This window comes from Hyaena hyaena, unplaced genomic scaffold, assembly GCF_003009895.1.
Source record: "Hyaena hyaena isolate Hyena2069 unplaced genomic scaffold, ASM300989v1 scaffold_18, whole genome shotgun sequence".
NCBI classification, from domain to species: domain Eukaryota; kingdom Metazoa; phylum Chordata; class Mammalia; order Carnivora; family Hyaenidae; genus Hyaena; species Hyaena hyaena.
This window is the reverse complement of record NW_024080649.1, coordinates 6,031,056-6,049,115: the sequence shown is the minus strand read 5'-3', so window position 1 is coordinate 6,049,115 and position 18,060 is coordinate 6,031,056. Positions and strand designations below refer to the sequence as shown.

Below are 18,060 nucleotides of genomic sequence, written 5' to 3'. Positions count from 1 at the left end.
TTTTAAATCAGTAAGTCTTTGTTGGCTGAGAGCAAAGATGTCTCCATCTTTGCAACAAAGAGCAACATGAGAAGTCTGGGGATGCCCTTATGGTGGGGCTCTCTTACCACATGGTGATGTAATCATAATAGCTAGATAGCCAGAAAAATTATGAAAGAGATGAGAATCATACATCCAGAGTAGCAGGTCCAGTGTTACAGTAGAAATATCTTCCCATCATAACTGCTTAAGGTCACCAAAAGAAACATGCCACTGCCCCCTGTATTTAGTCCAAGGGAAACGATTTTAAAGCAGTTGGATGATTGAGTTCTAAATGAGTAATTACCATCTGACTCTCCTAGAAGGAAACCACTCTATCGGTACAGCAGTGTGCCCAGACGGCCTGGGTCCCAGGGAGCCTTTCTCCCTTAGAGATGGGAGGCAGGATCCCTGACTCATGAAAGGAGATGCTTTGAGCATGCGCATTCCTCCTCAGGATTCCCGCATTAGGGCTGAGAGAAAACGGTTTTCCTGCCAGCATTCCAAGTTACTTTTTTGTTGCAAGTCATTCAACTGGATTTCACGGTCCTAAAATATTTTACAATTTTCTTAAATATGAGGCTTCCCGATAGTGAGAAATAAAATTCATAAACTTCTTAAATGTGCTATTCAACTGACTTAAAAAATTAAACTGAATTTTACCAGACTAGAAAGGCTTACTGGAGGCTTCTTCATTTCTCCATTCCCTGATAGTCCCCTCTAGAGAAGGCCTTCAAAGGTAGTTTGTAATCGCTCAGGACCTTGAATTGTCTTCATGATGTAATAGATCATTAACACTGGATATTAAAAATAAAGTTCTTTCAATTATTTTATTACTTATTTTTTTAAAGTTTATTGTCAAGTTGGTTTCCATATAACACCCAGTGCTCATCCCCACAAGTGCCCTCCTCCATGCCCATCATCCCCCTTCAATTATTTTAAAGTTTTACAGCTGTTCTTAAACTTTACTAGTCTCAGATTTTCAATTGTTAGATGCATCTAGAAATACATGCATCCTTATTAGTTTTTCCCTAATTGCTCTCTTGTTTTTCAATAGCTAATTGTTTTTTCTGTAATATCAGTTTTACTTTCATATTATAAATGAGGTTAAACTATTAATGAATTCAAATTCTTAGTCCGTTTCTAAAAAGTCTATTTCCACAATGCAATTTTGACATAAATCTCAGATTTTCTAATTTAAGTTTGTAAGAAATCAGCAAACATAAGCCTCTTTCAACAGATGTGAAAGTGGCCACTGAAAGGAAATTAAGTCAATGTCATTTTCTCCCTCCTTATGCCCCAACTGCTCTTCTCCCTGGAACATACTACCATTCCTCTCTTGTCCTTTCAACAGCTATTTCTGATAGAACCTGTCCAAGGTGAAAGATCAAAACAAAACCTCACGCAGAAATGGGAAACTATCTAATTATACTTCTACAAAAAGTAAAGCTTAGAGGAAAATAATCAACTGAAGACCTGCATTACTAGGCTAACATACAAACATTGTACCACAGAAAGCTGCTTCCACTGTCACCCTTAGCCTCAAGGCGGTGGCCAGAGGCCCACAGTTTTTACACAGTGGTAGACAGGAAGTTTAACAGCAGCAAAAATCAAACAACCCATTCCTCACACACACCTCCCTGCATCCCTCACTGTTCTCACCTACCATTATCTCCAGAGAAATGTTCCTACTATAGCTTTCATGGGGACTCTGGCCTATCTAGACCCCGGTACTGTGCCCAGGGCAGCTACAATACTGCTCCCAAGCTTCGCCTCCTTCTGAGGGACCGGAGTTCATCTGTCACTGTGAATCACAACCTTCCATGTGTAGAGTTTCATAATGTCCAAAGGCTTTAGCAAACCTCATCTTATTTTCTACCACTTGTCTGACAGGCAAATCAGGACTTATTGTTCACTTGCTACAGATGAGGAGATGAAAGTTTGAGGTTAAGTGGCTTACCTAACAGCTGACCTTTTGTTGACTGCTCACCATATGCCAGGCTCAGTACTGGGCTAAGGCAGCATTTGTTAGCACTATCTCATTTAAGCTCACAACTAACTGATGGGAGATACTGTTATTTCCATTTAACAATTGAGGAAAACTGAATCTTGGAAAGGCTGTTTAACTTGCCTAAAGTCAAATCTTTTAAGTAGTAGACACAAAACTCACCCAATATGTTCAGAACATGTCCTGAGAGACTAAGGTACTCTTGTGGCCTTTGGTGTATCAGGGAATCTCTTGAAGCAAAGATTTGACTTCTGCCACCCTGAAATAGGGAGGTGTGGGTCTCAAAAANAAAAAAAAAAGAGAAAATTCCATGAAAAATGTACATAAGAAAGCTTTAGGAGAAATATTTGCTTCTGAAGAGAGGGAGATTTTATTTTTCATTTTATGCCTGGCTTGACTGCACGTTTCAGTTTTATTTTAAATAAATAAAAAAATTTGATTTGCTCTCCAGTTTTTTACGTTTACAGTGCAGAGGCAGAAAGAGATGTATAATTAAGCGGAATATTACATGATCAGCCACAAAACCAGCCTCACCCACAAAGACCCCATTTATAACAAAAATCTCATATCTGTTTCAGTCTCCACTTCCCTCTACAGAGCCCTCTGCTCTCTCTCCGGAGACTTGACCCATCCCACCATCCCGGCTCTGGCAGTCAGCCTTTTTTTTCTCTTCAAATGGCTATGAATCTTTCTGCACTAACAGCGAGGTTGAAAATACATGAGCCTGTTTGATATTAATAGCCAAGCCAGGCCAGACCTGGCTGGTACTATGATAATATTCCATGGCTATATTTCTTCAACAGACCCCATATCACTGGACCCAGCAACAGACCATTATTCCTCTCAACTGTTGTAGCCGGGGGGGTAATGGACAAGATTTAGATTTATTCCATGTCAGCCTAGCAGATACGTGCTGTGTGGATCTCAGCAGAGATAACTTTCTCCATCTGGTAGAAGGATGGTATTCCTGTTTTCCTTCAGGGGGAGAGATGTTAACACACGTGCACAAGGAAAACCAAGGCAGAGAGAGTTGGTAGATACAGGGGATAACTACTCCCCCTGAATTAGAATGATGTTTGGGCTAATTCACTTGCTCTGCTAGAGCGAGCAAGTGGCCAGTAGTTCATGGCGCCTGGGTGGAGAGTGGGCAGTTCTGATCTGATGTTATCTTAAGATTTAAATTAGAGGAATGTAGCTTCTCAACCATTAGAGCCTTTGGCTGCTGTGTTCCGTGGAGCTCCTAGGAATTCGTGTGGGCCCTGCAGGAGTTAGGGTCAGCAAGCTCAGTAGCTGGTGCCTATGTATGTTAGAGAAGCTGGTATTTAGCTGCTCAGTGTTTTGTTTGTTTTTTAAGAGTGAGAGAGAGAGAGAGAGAGCTAGCAAGCAAGCCAGGGAGGGGCAGAAAGGGAGAGTGGGAGGGAGAGGGAGAGAGAGAGAGAGCGCGCGCAAGCCAGGGAGGGGCAGAGAGAAAGAGAGAGAGTGAAGAAAAGAGACAGAGCAGGCTTCGCACTGTCAACACAGAACCCAATGTAGGGCTTGATCCCGAGACCATGACCTGAGCCAAAATCAAGAATCAGATACTGGGGCACCTGGGTGGCTCAGTCGTTAAGAGTCTGACTCTCGGTTTCTGCTCAGGTCATGATCTCAAGGTTCGTGAATTTAAGCCCCATGTCAGGCTCTGTGCTGACAGTGTGGAGCCTACTTGGGATTCTCCTCCCCCCCCGCCCCTCCCGTTTGCTCTCTCTCTCTCTCTCTAAACAAACAAACAAACAAACAAACAAACTTTAAAGTCAGATGTTTGACTGAGCCACCCAGGTACCCCCAGCTGCCCAGTTTTTAAACACCGTGGTACTGTTATCTAGTGTATTAGAGAGGTTTCCTGATTTGGGGGAAACCACACTTGTCCAATTTCTTAAATCTCTAAGTCCCTCCCAACATTTTATGATTTTCCAAGTATTTTCATGTACTTGATTTCGTCAAATCTCATCCCTGCCCTGGGGGATAAGACAGGCAAGCAGTTCTCATTTGTCAGATGAAGTGTGTGAGGCTTCGAGTCAGCAACTGGGGCAAGATCACCAGCAGTGAAGTGTGGGGACATGAAGCTGACATTCCCACTGGAGGAGTCATGTGCCTTCCTCTTAGTTCTCATCTCTGAACCCTGGAGAATGACAGGAGACATTCTCCCACAAGTACACCTAAGCAGAGGCTGTGGCCCTTGACCATGATGAATGAAAGCTGACCTTGGACAAGAAGATATTCAGTCTCCATTCACCTGTTGATTCCTCCTACTTTGCAGCATTTGTGAATTTCTTAAACTCAAAAGAATCCCCCAAGTGAACAACCCATGTCTCCATCAGTTGCATAGACTGGTCCATAGTGGCTTTGGAGGCCATATAACAAAGTATGTGGACACTGTAGGAGCTGATTTGAAGACATCTCCAGGAATAGTTAAATGAATAAAACAAGACTCAGAGCAAAGTGAGGAATGCTTCTCTGTGGAAAAAAAGCGGGATGGGGTGATGAAATGCTGATTTGAGTGTGCTTCTGTTTGCATAAAGAACACTGGAAAATTACATCAGGAAATAATGAAAGTGGTTGGGGGTTGAGAACAGGGTGGACAGGGACATGAGTGATTTTTTCCCCCAGTTTGTACCTTTTAACATCATTTTTAGTTTAAAAAAAACTTTAAGATTTGCAATAATTATAGATTCACAAAATGTTACAAAACCAGTACAGAGAACTTGAGTACCCCTAACCCAGTTTTCCACAATGGCCACATCTTGCATAAGCATTAGTGTGACACTGCATCTGGGCACTGACAGTCTCTGGAGCTCATTTAGACCTCACCAGTTTTACATGCACTCACATGGTTTTGTCACGTGTACATACATGTGGCCACCACTGCTGTCAACTACAGAACTCTTCCATCATCAGGCATCCCTAGGGCCTCCCCCCTTATGGTCACAACACAGCCCCTCTCCACTTGCTCCCTTCCCCCGACAGCCATGGGTCTATGCTCTGTCTCCATAATTTTGTCATTTTGAGACTGTTACATAAATGGAATCATACAGTGTGTAACCTTAGAGACTGGCTTTCTTCTCCTTATCATAATTCCATTGAGATGCATCCAAGTTGTTGCGTGTATCAGTGTAGTTGATGCTGAACAGTTCTCTTAACTGCTGAGTAGTTTTCCATGGTATGGATGTACCTGATTAACTGCTCACCCACTGAGGGACATTTGGGTTTCGGATACTAGGCTATTACAAATAAAGCTACCGTGAACTTTCGTGTGCACAGTACTTTTAAGTTTTTGTTTCTTTCGGATGAATGCTCCCAGAGTACAGCTGCAGGGTCACCTGGTAAGTATATGTTTAGTTTTTTAAGAAACTGACAAAATTTTTTTCCCGACTGGCATTTTGTTTTTCAAACATATGACTATTAAAAACAAAAACCATGGATGTTAATGTTAAATCCGACCGTGTCCTTAAATTCAGGGCATCGGTGGTACTTCTCTAGTCTGACCTTCCGTTTTCCTGGGTGTGAGTGATGTCAGTGTTAAATCCCGAATCTCTCTCCTCCTAGGTGTGGTACAGATAGTGGAGGTGATACTGAATGGGATGGTTCTCATGTGTATCGTGGCCTCCTACTTTGTCCTTGCTGGATTCAGTGCCAGCTTCACCACTGGTGGCGGCTTTGGGAACAACTATTACTCACCCTTTGAGGGCACTGAGCTGGAGCAGGTTCGGCAGCTGGACCAGCAGTACACAGTCCTCCGGGCACCCCTGATATATGGTGGCGTGGCTGTTTCTCTGGGGCTGGGTGTCCTTACTATGGGTGTTTTACTCCAAGGAGCCAAAAGTCTAACCAAATTGTTGCCGACGTGGCTCCTGCTGGAGGTCGCCTTCAGCCTCCTGGCGGCAGTGAGCTACTGCGTAGGCATCGGCATTTACCTCCACGTAGCCTTGCGGATCAATTCCACAGACACTTGCACAGCAAGAGCACGGCTCTATGCCCGCAAGGGCCTCACCTGGATGAACTGCCAGCTGGCAGGCACTGATGGGGCAGCAGCCACCTTTGCTTGTCTTCTGGTGATCATGTACGGCGCCAGCGTGGTGCTGGCCCTGCGGAGCTACTGGGAACAGAAGCACTACAAAGACAGCCAAGCACAGGACAGAAATTACAACGACGCGCCAGAATACCTGTGGTCAGGAACGCTCTGAGACCTCTTTTGGAACCTCACTGGCACCCCACCTCCCTTGTTTCCCTCAAAACGATGTGTCCTTTAAAGTGGCACATGACACAACTATGGTCTTCACATACTTGATTTTACAAATGTTCCCTTTGGTACCAGTGCAAAGCTAGATGATCATTGCATTTTTTTTTTTTTTTTTTTAAATCAGTAAGTCTTTGTTGGCTGAGAGCAAAGATGTCTCCATCTTTGCAACAAAGAGCAACATGAGAAGTCTGGGGATGCCCTTATGGTGGGGCTCTCTTACCACATGGTGATGTAATCATAATAGCTAGATAGCCAGAAAAATTATGAAAGAGATGAGAATCATACATCCAGAGTAGCAGGTCCAGTGTTACAGTAGAAATATCTTCCCATCATAACTGCTTAAGGTCACCAAAAGAAACATGCCACTGCCCCCTGTATTTAGTCCAAGGGAAACGATTTTAAAGCAGTTGGATGATTGAGTTCTAAATGAGTAATTACCATCTGACTCTCCTAGAAGGAAACCACTCTATCGGTACAGCAGTGTGCCCAGACGGCCTGGGTCCCAGGGAGCCTTTCTCCCTTAGAGATGGGAGGCAGGATCCCTGACTCATGAAAGGAGATGCTTTGAGCATGCGCATTCCTCCTCAGGATTCCCGCATTAGGGCTGAGAGAAAACGGTTTTCCTGCCAGCATTCCAAGTTACTTTTTTGTTGCAAGTCATTCAACTGGATTTCACGGTCCTAAAATATTTTACAATTTTCTTAAATATGAGGCTTCCCGATAGTGAGAAATAAAATTCATAAACTTCTTAAATGTGCTATTCAACTGACTTAAAAAATTAAACTGAATTTTACCAGACTAGAAAGGCTTACTGGAGGCTTCTTCATTTCTCCATTCCCTGATAGTCCCCTCTAGAGAAGGCCTTCAAAGGTAGTTTGTAATCGCTCAGGACCTTGAATTGTCTTCATGATGTAATAGATCATTAACACTGGATATTAAAAATAAAGTTCTTTCAATTATTTTATTACTTATTTTTTTAAAGTTTATTGTCAAGTTGGTTTCCATATAACACCCAGTGCTCATCCCCACAAGTGCCCTCCTCCATGCCCATCATCCCCCTTCAATTATTTTAAAGTTTTACAGCTGTTCTTAAACTTTACTAGTCTCAGATTTTCAATTGTTAGATGCATCTAGAAATACATGCATCCTTATTAGTTTTTCCCTAATTGCTCTCTTGTTTTTCAATAGCTAATTGTTTTTTCTGTAATATCAGTTTTACTTTCATATTATAAATGAGGTTAAACTATTAATGAATTCAAATTCTTAGTCCGTTTCTAAAAAGTCTATTTCCACAATGCAATTTTGACATAAATCTCAGATTTTCTAATTTAAGTTTGTAAGAAATCAGCAAACATAAGCTTCTTTCAACAGATGTGAAAGTGGCCACTGAAAGGAAATTAAGTCAATGTCATTTTCTCCCTCCTTATGCCCCAACTGCTCTTCTCCCTGGAACATACTACCATTCCTCTCTTGTCCTTTCAACAGCTATTTCTGATAGAACCTGTCCAAGGTGAAAGATCAAAACAAAACCTCACGCAGAAATGGGAAACTATCTAATTATACTTCTACAAAAAGTAAAGCTTAGAGGAAAATAATCAACTGAAGACCTGCATTACTAGGCTAACATACAAACATTGTACCACAGAAAGCTGCTTCCACTGTCACCCTTAGCCTCAAGGCGGTGGCCAGAGGCCCACAGTTTTTACACAGTGGTAGACAGGAAGTTTAACAGCAGCAAAAATCAAACAACCCATTCCTCACACACACCTCCCTGCATCCCTCACTGTTCTCACCTACCATTATCTCCAGAGAAATGTTCCTACTATAGCTTTCATGGGGACTCTGGCCTATCTAGACCCCGGTACTGTGCCCAGGGCAGCTACAATACTGCTCCCAAGCTTCGCCTCCTTCTGAGGGACCGGAGTTCATCTGTCACTGTGAATCACAACCTTCCATGTGTAGAGTTTCATAATGTCCAAAGGCTTTAGCAAACCTCATCTTATTTTCTACCACTTGTCTGACAGGCAAATCAGGACTTATTGTTCACTTGCTACAGATGAGGAGATGAAAGTTTGAGGTTAAGTGGCTTACCTAACAGCTGACCTTTTGTTGACTGCTCACCATATGCCAGGCTCAGTACTGGGCTAAGGCAGCATTTGTTAGCACTATCTCATTTAAGCTCACAACTAACTGATGGGAGATACTGTTATTTCCATTTAACAATTGAGGAAAACTGAATCTTGGAAAGGCTGTTTAACTTGCCTAAAGTCAAATCTTTTAAGTAGTAGACACAAAACTCACCCAATATGTTCAGAACATGTCCTGAGAGACTAAGGTACTCTTGTGGCCTTTGGTGTATCAGGGAATCTCTTGAAGCAAAGATTTGACTTCTGCCACCCTGAAATAGGGAGGTGTGGGTCTCAAAAAACTAAGGCATTAAAGTATATACAGATGGTGCCCTTGAGCCCAGCACATTGATGGTGTTCAATAAACAGCTGATGAGCCCAGGTTTTAAAGTATTCATTCTGCTAGGTAAGGAGGAAACCTGCAAAATGATTTCAACTTGGCTGTTATTTGGAAAGGAACCTAATCTTGCTTGGAAGTCCAGATTCTGGGAAACAACCAATGGGGGAAGGTGGGAGGACAATTTAGAGGCTTATCTGGATTTTAAGTATTTTGTGAGTCAAAACCACCATGTCTGAAGTTCTGACACCAAAACCATCACATGAGGACAAACATGACAGACCGTTGAATTATCTAACTGGCTCTTCTGTGTCATCATCAGCTGTACAATTTAGGAACTATAAATGACTTAAAATTGTCTCTAGTCAGCTAACAATCTGCATGCGAATCAGGACTGTTTCCTGTCTTTGGGATTTCTTTAAACATATAAACCAAGTCAGAATATGTTTCTTAATGTAAAAAAAAAAAAAAAACTTTACTGCTATTTCAGCTTAAGAGGTGATCAAAAATATTTATTCTTGCCTTAACTCATAGCTTCATAGAGTGTCATGGAATGTGGTTTCATTCATTATCTTTCTCTAAAGCAAAAAAAAAAAAATCCTAAAGGTGCTTCTGCTTAAGAAACTAATTCTACATAACAAGTTACAGAAAATTACAGTTTCATGCTAAAATAAAGTATGTAGAAAACAACAGGTATTCCATTTTAAAACCAAGCCATGAAAAAGATATTCCATTTTATTTTATTTATTATTATTGTTATTGTTATTTTTTACAAACAATAGATTTGCTGCAACATGCTCTGGCTCATATTATTGAATTAAAAAATTTAACACATTTCAAAAATATCAAAAATACACTATCATGAGTCTTAGGACTACAATACGACAATGATTGCACAAAACCATAAGATATGAACTGTCTGGATGACACCCACTGGCAACAGTGAGAGAAAACCCTATAGCATCTGGGAGAAGTGCACGGAATTTAGAATACAAGGAGCTTATGTGTGATTGATCACCAAATGAAGGAAACAGCAGGATTTACTGTAGCTACTTTTCTCAATCTAGGAAGTGCTTACCCAACTATGGGGCAAAAGTCACTCACTGGAGAGAAAGATTAACTTGCCTCTGTGATTGGGGGAGTCTGAAAAGACCCCACCCAGAGGGAAGTAAGAAGTGACGCAACACAGTTCTATAGTGATGCTGCAGACATCACTGAATGGCTTGGAGACTAATTATTTAATAATTGGTACATTTATCAATAACAGCCAAATGCTCCCTTACGGAGGTCTCTTCATTAATAATTATTGAGTAGACAGAGAAGATGAGCCTGTGGCCTCCAAGTACCTGCTTTTGCTGAAGGTCTACAGGGAAAGAAGAGCATCGTTTGATATTCAGTAGATAGACCAAACCTAACTGACTCCAACTCCCGGAAAATAGCACTCGCTACAAACAATTATAATAGCACCCAGTGATTACCAAGCTGCTCGTGTTGGCTCTTCCTAAGAAAATGAATTCATCAACTTATTGCACACATACACTCTACAGTAGTATTATAATAAAGCCCTCACTTGTATCAGGAGTGCCAATTCAATGACTCTGTGGTAGACTCTTTATGACATAGTAGCATTCAAATTTTTAAATATATTTCCAATCCATTTGGATAAAAAATAAGAATACCACGGCTGCCAAGACTCATGTTTTTCTTTCTTTCATGACACTCCTGAACTACTCCCAGAAGCAGGAGTGATACTCTTTCACAACTTCTCTTAAAGTTCTCTATTAAATGGGAGGTACACACAGAGACCTGAGAATCATGCAGAGGCCAGAATCTCTGGGCTAGAGATCAACCGTACTCTGCCCACTTGGGGAACACATCCTCTGGGTAAAGTCCTGGGAAGTAGATTACATTCACCTGGAGACAGGTTACTGGATTTCACCACCTGACAACCTAATCAACTCACACGGCTGTAAATGACCTCATATAGGTCAAGAGTTCTGTATATTTTTGGTAACGGACTATGGCCTTTTTACCCTCTATTTTAATAAAGAGCAATTATAGAGGAAAATGAATGAAAGGCAGTTACAGGAAAGAGTAGTTAGTTTGGTACAGTCTATGTTCAAGGTTTTCAATGCAACCTAATGTTTCCTGAAAATTAATCAACCACATAAGAGAACATTTGGAATTTTAGACTTCTTCTAATGAAAAAGCAAATATATTTACTTTTGGTGAAGTCATTTCAAAACGGAGTTTCGTGGTGTTCCCAGTAAGTAGGGTGGGAAACAAAGACAAGGAAAGGGTCACAGAGATAAAGGACTCCTTTTAAGAAACTATACTAAGAAAGTGGTATATTCCCAAAGTAACTTTCTTTTTTAGACAGCATCACTATTCTGTAACTCAAAAGTTCTGCTGTCTGGTTAAAAAGATGTTTTACATCACCCATCACTATTATCTTGGGCTTTTTCTTCATTTTCATTTCTCCTTCATTCCCCCCCCATCTTCCCATATAAAAATAGGGCAGCAATATACTCTTTGTTCCCCTTTTTCTAACGGCACCTAACCTTTGTATGAACCATTATATTCCCCACTTCAAATCAGGACCTGAGTTCTAAAACTTTTTAGTAGCTGACCAGTAGTCTGATACATAGAAGTCTTCCTGACAATATGGGGGCTCAAACTCAGATTTTTAAGGGGCTGAACTTTAGATGGCTACTGGAGTGGTATGGAGTCCCCCAAGAGCACACACGGCTATGGGGCCTCAGAGAAGATGAGGATACATAACCATCTGTGGACAGATCATCTGGTTTTCTACTATCGCTTTAACAAAAACTTCCAAAACCCCCCAAAAGTTATAGATAGCTACATCTATATATATCTCAAATCTATCTTAAACATTTTGTTTCTCATAAAACAAATTAATGGTCCCACACTATTTCTTTTTAATTGTGAAAGTATTCTAAAAAATTCAAAGCACATTCCCCATTGGGTAAAATAAAGCAATGTCAAACTTTGTAGGAATAAGTAGGAATTAGTTTTCCTAAGCAAATCTTCTAGTGGAAAAGGCAACAAACAGAAATATGAAAGGAACTACATTTTGCTAGGGTTATGTGGAATGTGCAAAAAATACAGTAAACCAGGTTTTCTGTAAGCTTAGGATTTTGTCAATTAAGTCTTTTTTATATTAGTAATTGAGCCCAGTACTCTGAAACCATGTGAGGTGGATAAGCAGTGTTCAGAAGAGTACTCTGTTAAACATTAAAGAGGTGAACTCAACTCATTTCCGACACTTTATAAAACCGTCCCTCTGCTCTAGATTAAGAGAAGGATGTGTCTGACCCATGAGCTTCATCCATCCATCTGTTCGCATTCAGCCTCAGTCTGTGCAGTCCCCTGCTACACGCAAGGTTAGTTGGATGTGAGCAATGTCAGCCTTGGCCCTACACGAGGAGGCTGGTGGCCAAATCCATCACGTGTTGTGGGAAGAGGCCAATTCCCAAACACTGCTCTGGAGATCTGCCAGGCAATTCTTCGCAGGTGCCACATCTGTCAAGGAGTTACTCTCTTTTTCTGATTTGGGGGGGAAATCGTTTTAGTCCTTTCTCCTTCCCCATCGCCATCCCCAAAGACTCTACTCCCCCCACATTTCTCAGGAGCTTTCACAGTCTGACATCTAACAGTTCAATGATTTCCCAGGGCCCTGCCTAGTCCCCTCACGGAATGCGCCAATGCCTGATGATCACTCTGTCTACAGACAAAGGTGCCGGGCTGCCTCTAAGAAGATTGGCTCGAGTGCAGATTCAAAAATAAAAAGTTCACAGTCAATGAAAAGTGCTCTCATTACACTACATACATAAATTATCTGTTTGATTGTTTCTACATTTCCAATAAACATCATTTCGAAAGGCTGTATTCTCGTAGAGAAGAATGAAAAGCCATGTGACTAGTCACATCACATCCCATCAGTTAGGTTGAGATATAAGGTGATTTCTCTGTCACAGAGATCCATCAGCAGCAATTAGTAAAGAGAATCAATCTTCAGTTATTTCCTCCACAGAAATAGCCCCTTTCCTGCCCAGGCAGGCAAATTCTCAAATTATCCTAGGAGAGAAAGGGTTAATGGCAGGTGGTAGGACTGACACAGAAGAACATCTGCTCTCTTCCCAGTAACTCTGGGAATTCCAACGCAGGTTAAATGTGAAACTTAACACTGATGGTGTTACTAGCTTATCCAGAGCAAGACCCTAATGGCTCTTACCATTTTTGGCTACAAGTTCTAACCCCCTCAGCTACGGTTTAGAAATGCAGAGGCAAAGTGCCTCTGGAAGGATCCCTGCCCCAACACTACACAGCCTTCCCTGACATCACAGCTCCTTGGGGAGGATTATAGTGCTGTGTCAAACTCCTCCGGGAGCTCGGTCCGATCCTCTTCGCTAGGCTCAGGCTCGGGCCTGCCTTCCTGGTGCTGTTTCATCTGCTCCTTCACTTCTTCTTCCAGGTCACGAGGCACAACAAACTGATCCTCTGGCTCCAGCTGTGTCGGGGCAGCAAAGTAGCCAGTCTTCTTCTTGGGTGCTTCTGTGGCCACCTCAATGAGGTTCAGGCTATCTTCTAGGGGCACAATGGAGCCGTTGGAGAGTTTCTTTCCGTAAAGGCAGGAAGTGGAAGGTGACTTCTGCAACTCCATCTTGTCCTTGCTCACTGGCAGAAGTATGCCACTGTTCACACTGTTCTGTCTTCGGATCCCAAAAAATGATCCTCTAGCATGTTCTTCAGGACACGGGTTAGAAGAATTCTCTGTAAGAGTGGGCGAGTTCTCAAGATCTCTTCCCCTACAGCAGTGGATATCTACTTCTACTTCTACCTTGCTGCCATTTGTTATGACTCCTTCCACAGGCTGGTCGTCATCACTGTCCAAGCCATTGTCAGACTGGTTACTTGAGAAAGTCGCACAAGAAGGCTGGCGCTGAAAAACCCCGGAGGTGGGTGTTGGATGAAGACTGCAACGCCTCTCTGGCCTTGGAAGCAAGCCGGCATCCAGGCCAACAGTATTGTGTTCATCAGAAGCAGTGGACCCCACCTCACTGCTCACCTCTGAAGTGGACATTTCACTGCCAAACTCAGAGGCAATACCACTACTGGAGGAAGGAGTGGTTGGCTTCGGGGGGTCCTTGATAATGGTGGTTGAAGCAAACCCCACAGGACCTGGGAGGGTGAGCCCATTCATCTCACACGTGCACCCTTCCTCACCAATGTTCAAATAAACCACCATCGCCCCCACATTGTCCTGACAACCATAGCTCTGGGCTAATGTGCACAGCTTCTTGGCAGCTGCTAATGGGTCCTGCACATGGCGCACTGCGTTGACAGCTTCTGTATATGACAAGTGTTCCCACAATGCTTTGTTTCCCAGAATCAGCAACTCATCTTGAATGGTAAGTGGAGTGGCAGATATGTGGGGCTTGGGGAGGATCCAAGGGTAGAGGTATGTACAGCCCAGCATCCGGGTACAGCAGGTTACCCCATTCACTTTATTGTCCTAGAGACAAGCAGAATGCCAATTCTGAGTAACAAGCAATAATGACATACAATTTTTTATCTTTCTAAATCATACTGCCTAGGGCTCTACAGCAAAAGAAAATGAACATACTGTACAGTTTTTCTGAGGATTTCTATAATTTAAGTGGACTTACAAAAATAAATGTATAGACTTCTAAAAGGACAAAATGTACTGTGGTTATTATACAAAAAGTTCACAAGACTGAAATTAAAACCCATTAAAATTAAGTGGCTAAAAGGTACCTCCATCTCAAAAGGTATTTGCTTTCAGGGCACCTGGGTGGCTCAGTCAGTTAAGCATCTGATTTCAGCTCAGGCCATGATCTCACCATTCCTGAGATCAATCCGTGTGTCGGGCTCTGTGCTGACAGCATGGGAGCCTTCTTGGGATTCTCTCTCTCCTCCTCTCTCTACCCCTTCCCCGCTCTCTCTCAAAATAAATAAACTTTAAAGAAAAAAAGAGAGAGATTTCCTCTCACATGAAGCACAGGCCTCAGCATGTCCTTGAACAGAGAAATATATGTTAGAAAAACATTAAGTAGAGGGGCACCTGCGTGACTCAGTCACTTAAGCTGCTGACTTCAGCTCAGGTCATGATCTCACAGTTCATGAGTTTGAGCCCTGTGTGGGGCTCCGTGCTGACAGCTCAGAGCCTGGAGCCTGCTTCAGATTCTGTGTTCCTTTCTCTCTCTGCCCCTCCCCCGCTTACGCTCTGTCTCTCTCTCAAAAATAAACATTAAAAAAAAAAAAAAGAAAAAAAAAAGTAAGTAGAACTGTCGTTAATTCTCCATCACTAGTATTCTCACAGAGGCCAAAACTTGGGGCGGGGGGGTGGTCACAAAAAATGATTTCTCATTAAAGGCACAGTTGGGACTGAAAAGATTCAGGAAGTTATTATATTAAATGGCTAAGAGAATCTTTGTAGCTAAAGCATTAAATAATCTCTAAAGCTATTTAGCTTAGAAAAGTAGTCTGAAATCCATAGCATAATTTATCTACTGTTAGGATTATATGAAGAAAGAATAGTAGATTAAGTCACAACTGACAGAATTCTAAATGCAGAGGAAAAGGAATAATCCTAGATGCTGGTGATTTCTTTTCGAGATAAAAATCAGAGGCGCCTGGGTGGCTCAGTCAGTTGAACATCTGACTTTGGCTCGGTCATGATCTTGGATTCTGTGTCTCTCGTTCTCTCTACCCTTTCCCCGCTTGCACTCAGTCTGTCCCTCTCTCAAAAATAAACATTAAAAAAAAAAGATAAAAATCAAACAAAACCTCTGAAGCTATCAATATATTTGTTTCACAGCTGCAGTGACTCTCTGGGTAACAATCCTGGCTCTCTCATTTATCAGAATTTGTCACAAACTCTTTATTTTATTTTCCCCATCTGTAAAATGGAAATAAAAACACTTTTTTCATGGGGATTATTATGAAAATGAAATAAAAGGAGTAAAGTGCTTATCAAATAATAAATGTCTGTGGTTAAACTAACATTTGTAAGAGTAATTCCTGCTTGCCTAGGACACCCTCAAGAAAAATTATCTAAACTCCGGAAAAACAGATTAATCAAACATAAAGTTATCTTTATCTTTTGTTTGTTTTGACTGAAAGAACTTCCTAAGAGCAATGTCTCAGCTTTCCAGAATCTTCTTCAGGTCAACCCACATTATAATGGTACTTTTTTGGTTTTGTGTTCCTTAGGTGGAGTCTAATTTGCATAACCCTTCCACAGAATTCTGATAGGACAGCCCAGAAAGGGACCCATACAAATATGATCCCCTGATCTTTGCCAAAGGAGCAAAGGCAGTTTCTCAATGGAGAAAGGACAGTCTATTCAATGACTGCAGAAATAAATGGACACCCACATGCAAAAAAGGGAAAAGGAATCTGGACCCAGAGTTTACATCCTTCACAGAAATTAATTAAAAACAGATCACAGACTTAAATTAAAGCATGAGGCTTCTAGAAGATAATACAGAAGAAAATCTAGGTGACCTTGGCTTTAGCAATGAGACTGTAAACACCAAAAGCATGACCCATGAAAGAAAAAAACTGCTAAATGGGACCTCATTAAAACTAAAAGCTTCTGTTTTGCAAAAGGTACTGTTAAAGGGTAAAAAGAGACAGAGACTGTTAGAAAATATTTGCAAAACAGATATTTGATAAGGACTTGTATCCAAAATATACAAAGAACTCTTAAAACTCAACTATAAAAAAACAAGAGATTAAAAATGGGCAAAGCATAGAATTCTGCTTTGTAGTAAACAGTGTTCACATGCAATTGCTAAAGTCTCTCTGAAAGCAAAAATGTTACTCTAATTACTAAAAAAGGAGAGAAGCTATAAAACAGTAGAGATGATAATGCTTCATAATAAAAAACCCCCCCAAAGCTTACTTAGCTGTACATAATATAAATAGGAAAAATATTTTGAAACTTTGCATTTCAGAACAGGGATGTCAAACTGTAGAACATTTTCTTTTTCTGTTTGGAGTAACAAACCAGAAGAATTAAAAATTAACCAAGGGAAACACATTCATTTTACATGCCAGCCATCCATCTGAAGGATTGCAAACTATGACTTTTCATTTCTAATCTGCCTTTTCTTTTTGCTAATCATTAACTGCTCTAAAGGTTTTCTTCTAATACTATTATCTGGATTAGATACAATTTACAAGGCTTGATGGGAAGAAAATGGATCTTCAGTGCCTGTATGCAGAACAGCATTCACTAGATTTGGGGAGAAGTAACTGGTGGAGAGTGAAATTCACCTCTGTTATGATGGCTTTCTGGTCCTTCACCCTTTGAGCCTCCTCCGGGTCCTGTTCCAAGCTGAAGACTTTCGACAGCGGCACTGGCTTCCCACCACGGCACAGGACTGCTTGGCACGTGCCAACGTTGGCCACAGTCAGACTAAAACTACTTGTTGGGTCAGCAGTGTCAGGGCGGATATAACAAAGGAGAGCCGAGGAGCCCAGTTTCTGGCCAGCCATTCCCAATTTTCTGTTCAGAAGGAAAAAGAAAACGGGCGCCTGGGTGGCTCAGTTGGTTAAGCTCAGGTCATGATCTCACAGTTCATGAATTTGAGCCCTCCATGGAGCTGACAGCACAGTCTGCCTAGGATTCTCTCTCCCTCTCTCTCTCTGCCTGCTTGCCTCCTCTCCCCCAGCCCTCTCAAAAATAAAAAAGAAAGAAAGAAAGAAAGAAAAGAAAACAAAGATATGGTAGCTAGTTTTTGAAATAAGTGGCGGTCCTTCATGTCTGTGATTTCCTTATTTCTCTGCGACGTGACTGTGAGCCAGCCTCACCCGTATCTAAAGGCAGTCTCTTGCTACAGGAGATGATGGTGAAGAGTTCTGCCTTTCATGCTCAGTGGACTGAGGAAAGAGATTTTACAAAAAGTTTGGGGGTAGGGGTGAAAATGAACATACATCTTTTCTCCACTGCTTCCGCTTGGGTCTGATCCTACACTGCAGTGATCTCATTCAGTCACTTTCAACTTCGGCACATCAGAATCACCTGGAGGGCTCGTTAAACCAGGCTGCCAGGCCCCACTCCCAGTTCTGATTGGGTGGGTGAGGGGCTGGCCCAATAATCTGCACGTCTAACAAGTTCTTAGTGGTGCTAAGGGTGCTGCTCCTGGAACAACCACTCACTCAGCTTATAAGTTCCTCCAAAGGAGGACCACACTGCTCCATCTAGATCTCCCACAACAAGACATCCAGCCCCCTAGCACGTGGC

At 41.8% G+C, this 18,060-nt stretch overlaps 2 protein-coding genes across 2 annotated transcripts in view; one reads left to right on the top strand and one right to left on the bottom strand.

Moving 5' to 3' along the window:
* Window positions 1-5,524: 5,524 nt before the first annotated feature.
* Window positions 5,525-7,229, top strand: LOC120224951 (MARVEL domain-containing protein 3-like). Its single transcript, XM_039223191.1, has one exon. The coding sequence runs from the start codon at window positions 5,644-5,646 to the stop codon at window positions 6,244-6,246; it is 603 nt and encodes a 200-aa protein (XP_039079122.1). The 5' UTR covers window positions 5,525-5,643; the 3' UTR covers window positions 6,247-7,229.
* Window positions 7,230-9,493: 2,264 nt separating this feature from the next.
* Window positions 9,494-18,060, bottom strand: part of PHLPP2 (PH domain and leucine rich repeat protein phosphatase 2) — a 77,534-nt gene continuing 68,967 nt past the window's right edge. Inside the window, exons 18-19 of the mRNA XM_039223303.1 lie at window positions 17,091-17,322; window positions 9,494-14,301 (exon numbers count right to left, since the gene is read on the bottom strand). Coding sequence (XP_039079234.1) covers window positions 13,147-14,301; window positions 17,091-17,322 — 1,387 coding nt within the window. The 3' untranslated portion in view covers window positions 9,494-13,146. The remainder of the gene's footprint in view (window positions 14,302-17,090; window positions 17,323-18,060) is intronic.

Bases quoted from the DNA above. Each gene is read 5' to 3' on its own strand.
- LOC120224951 (XM_039223191.1), top strand. From the start codon at position 5,644: ATGGTTCTCATGTGTATCGTGGCCTCCTACTTTGTCCTTGCTGGATTC.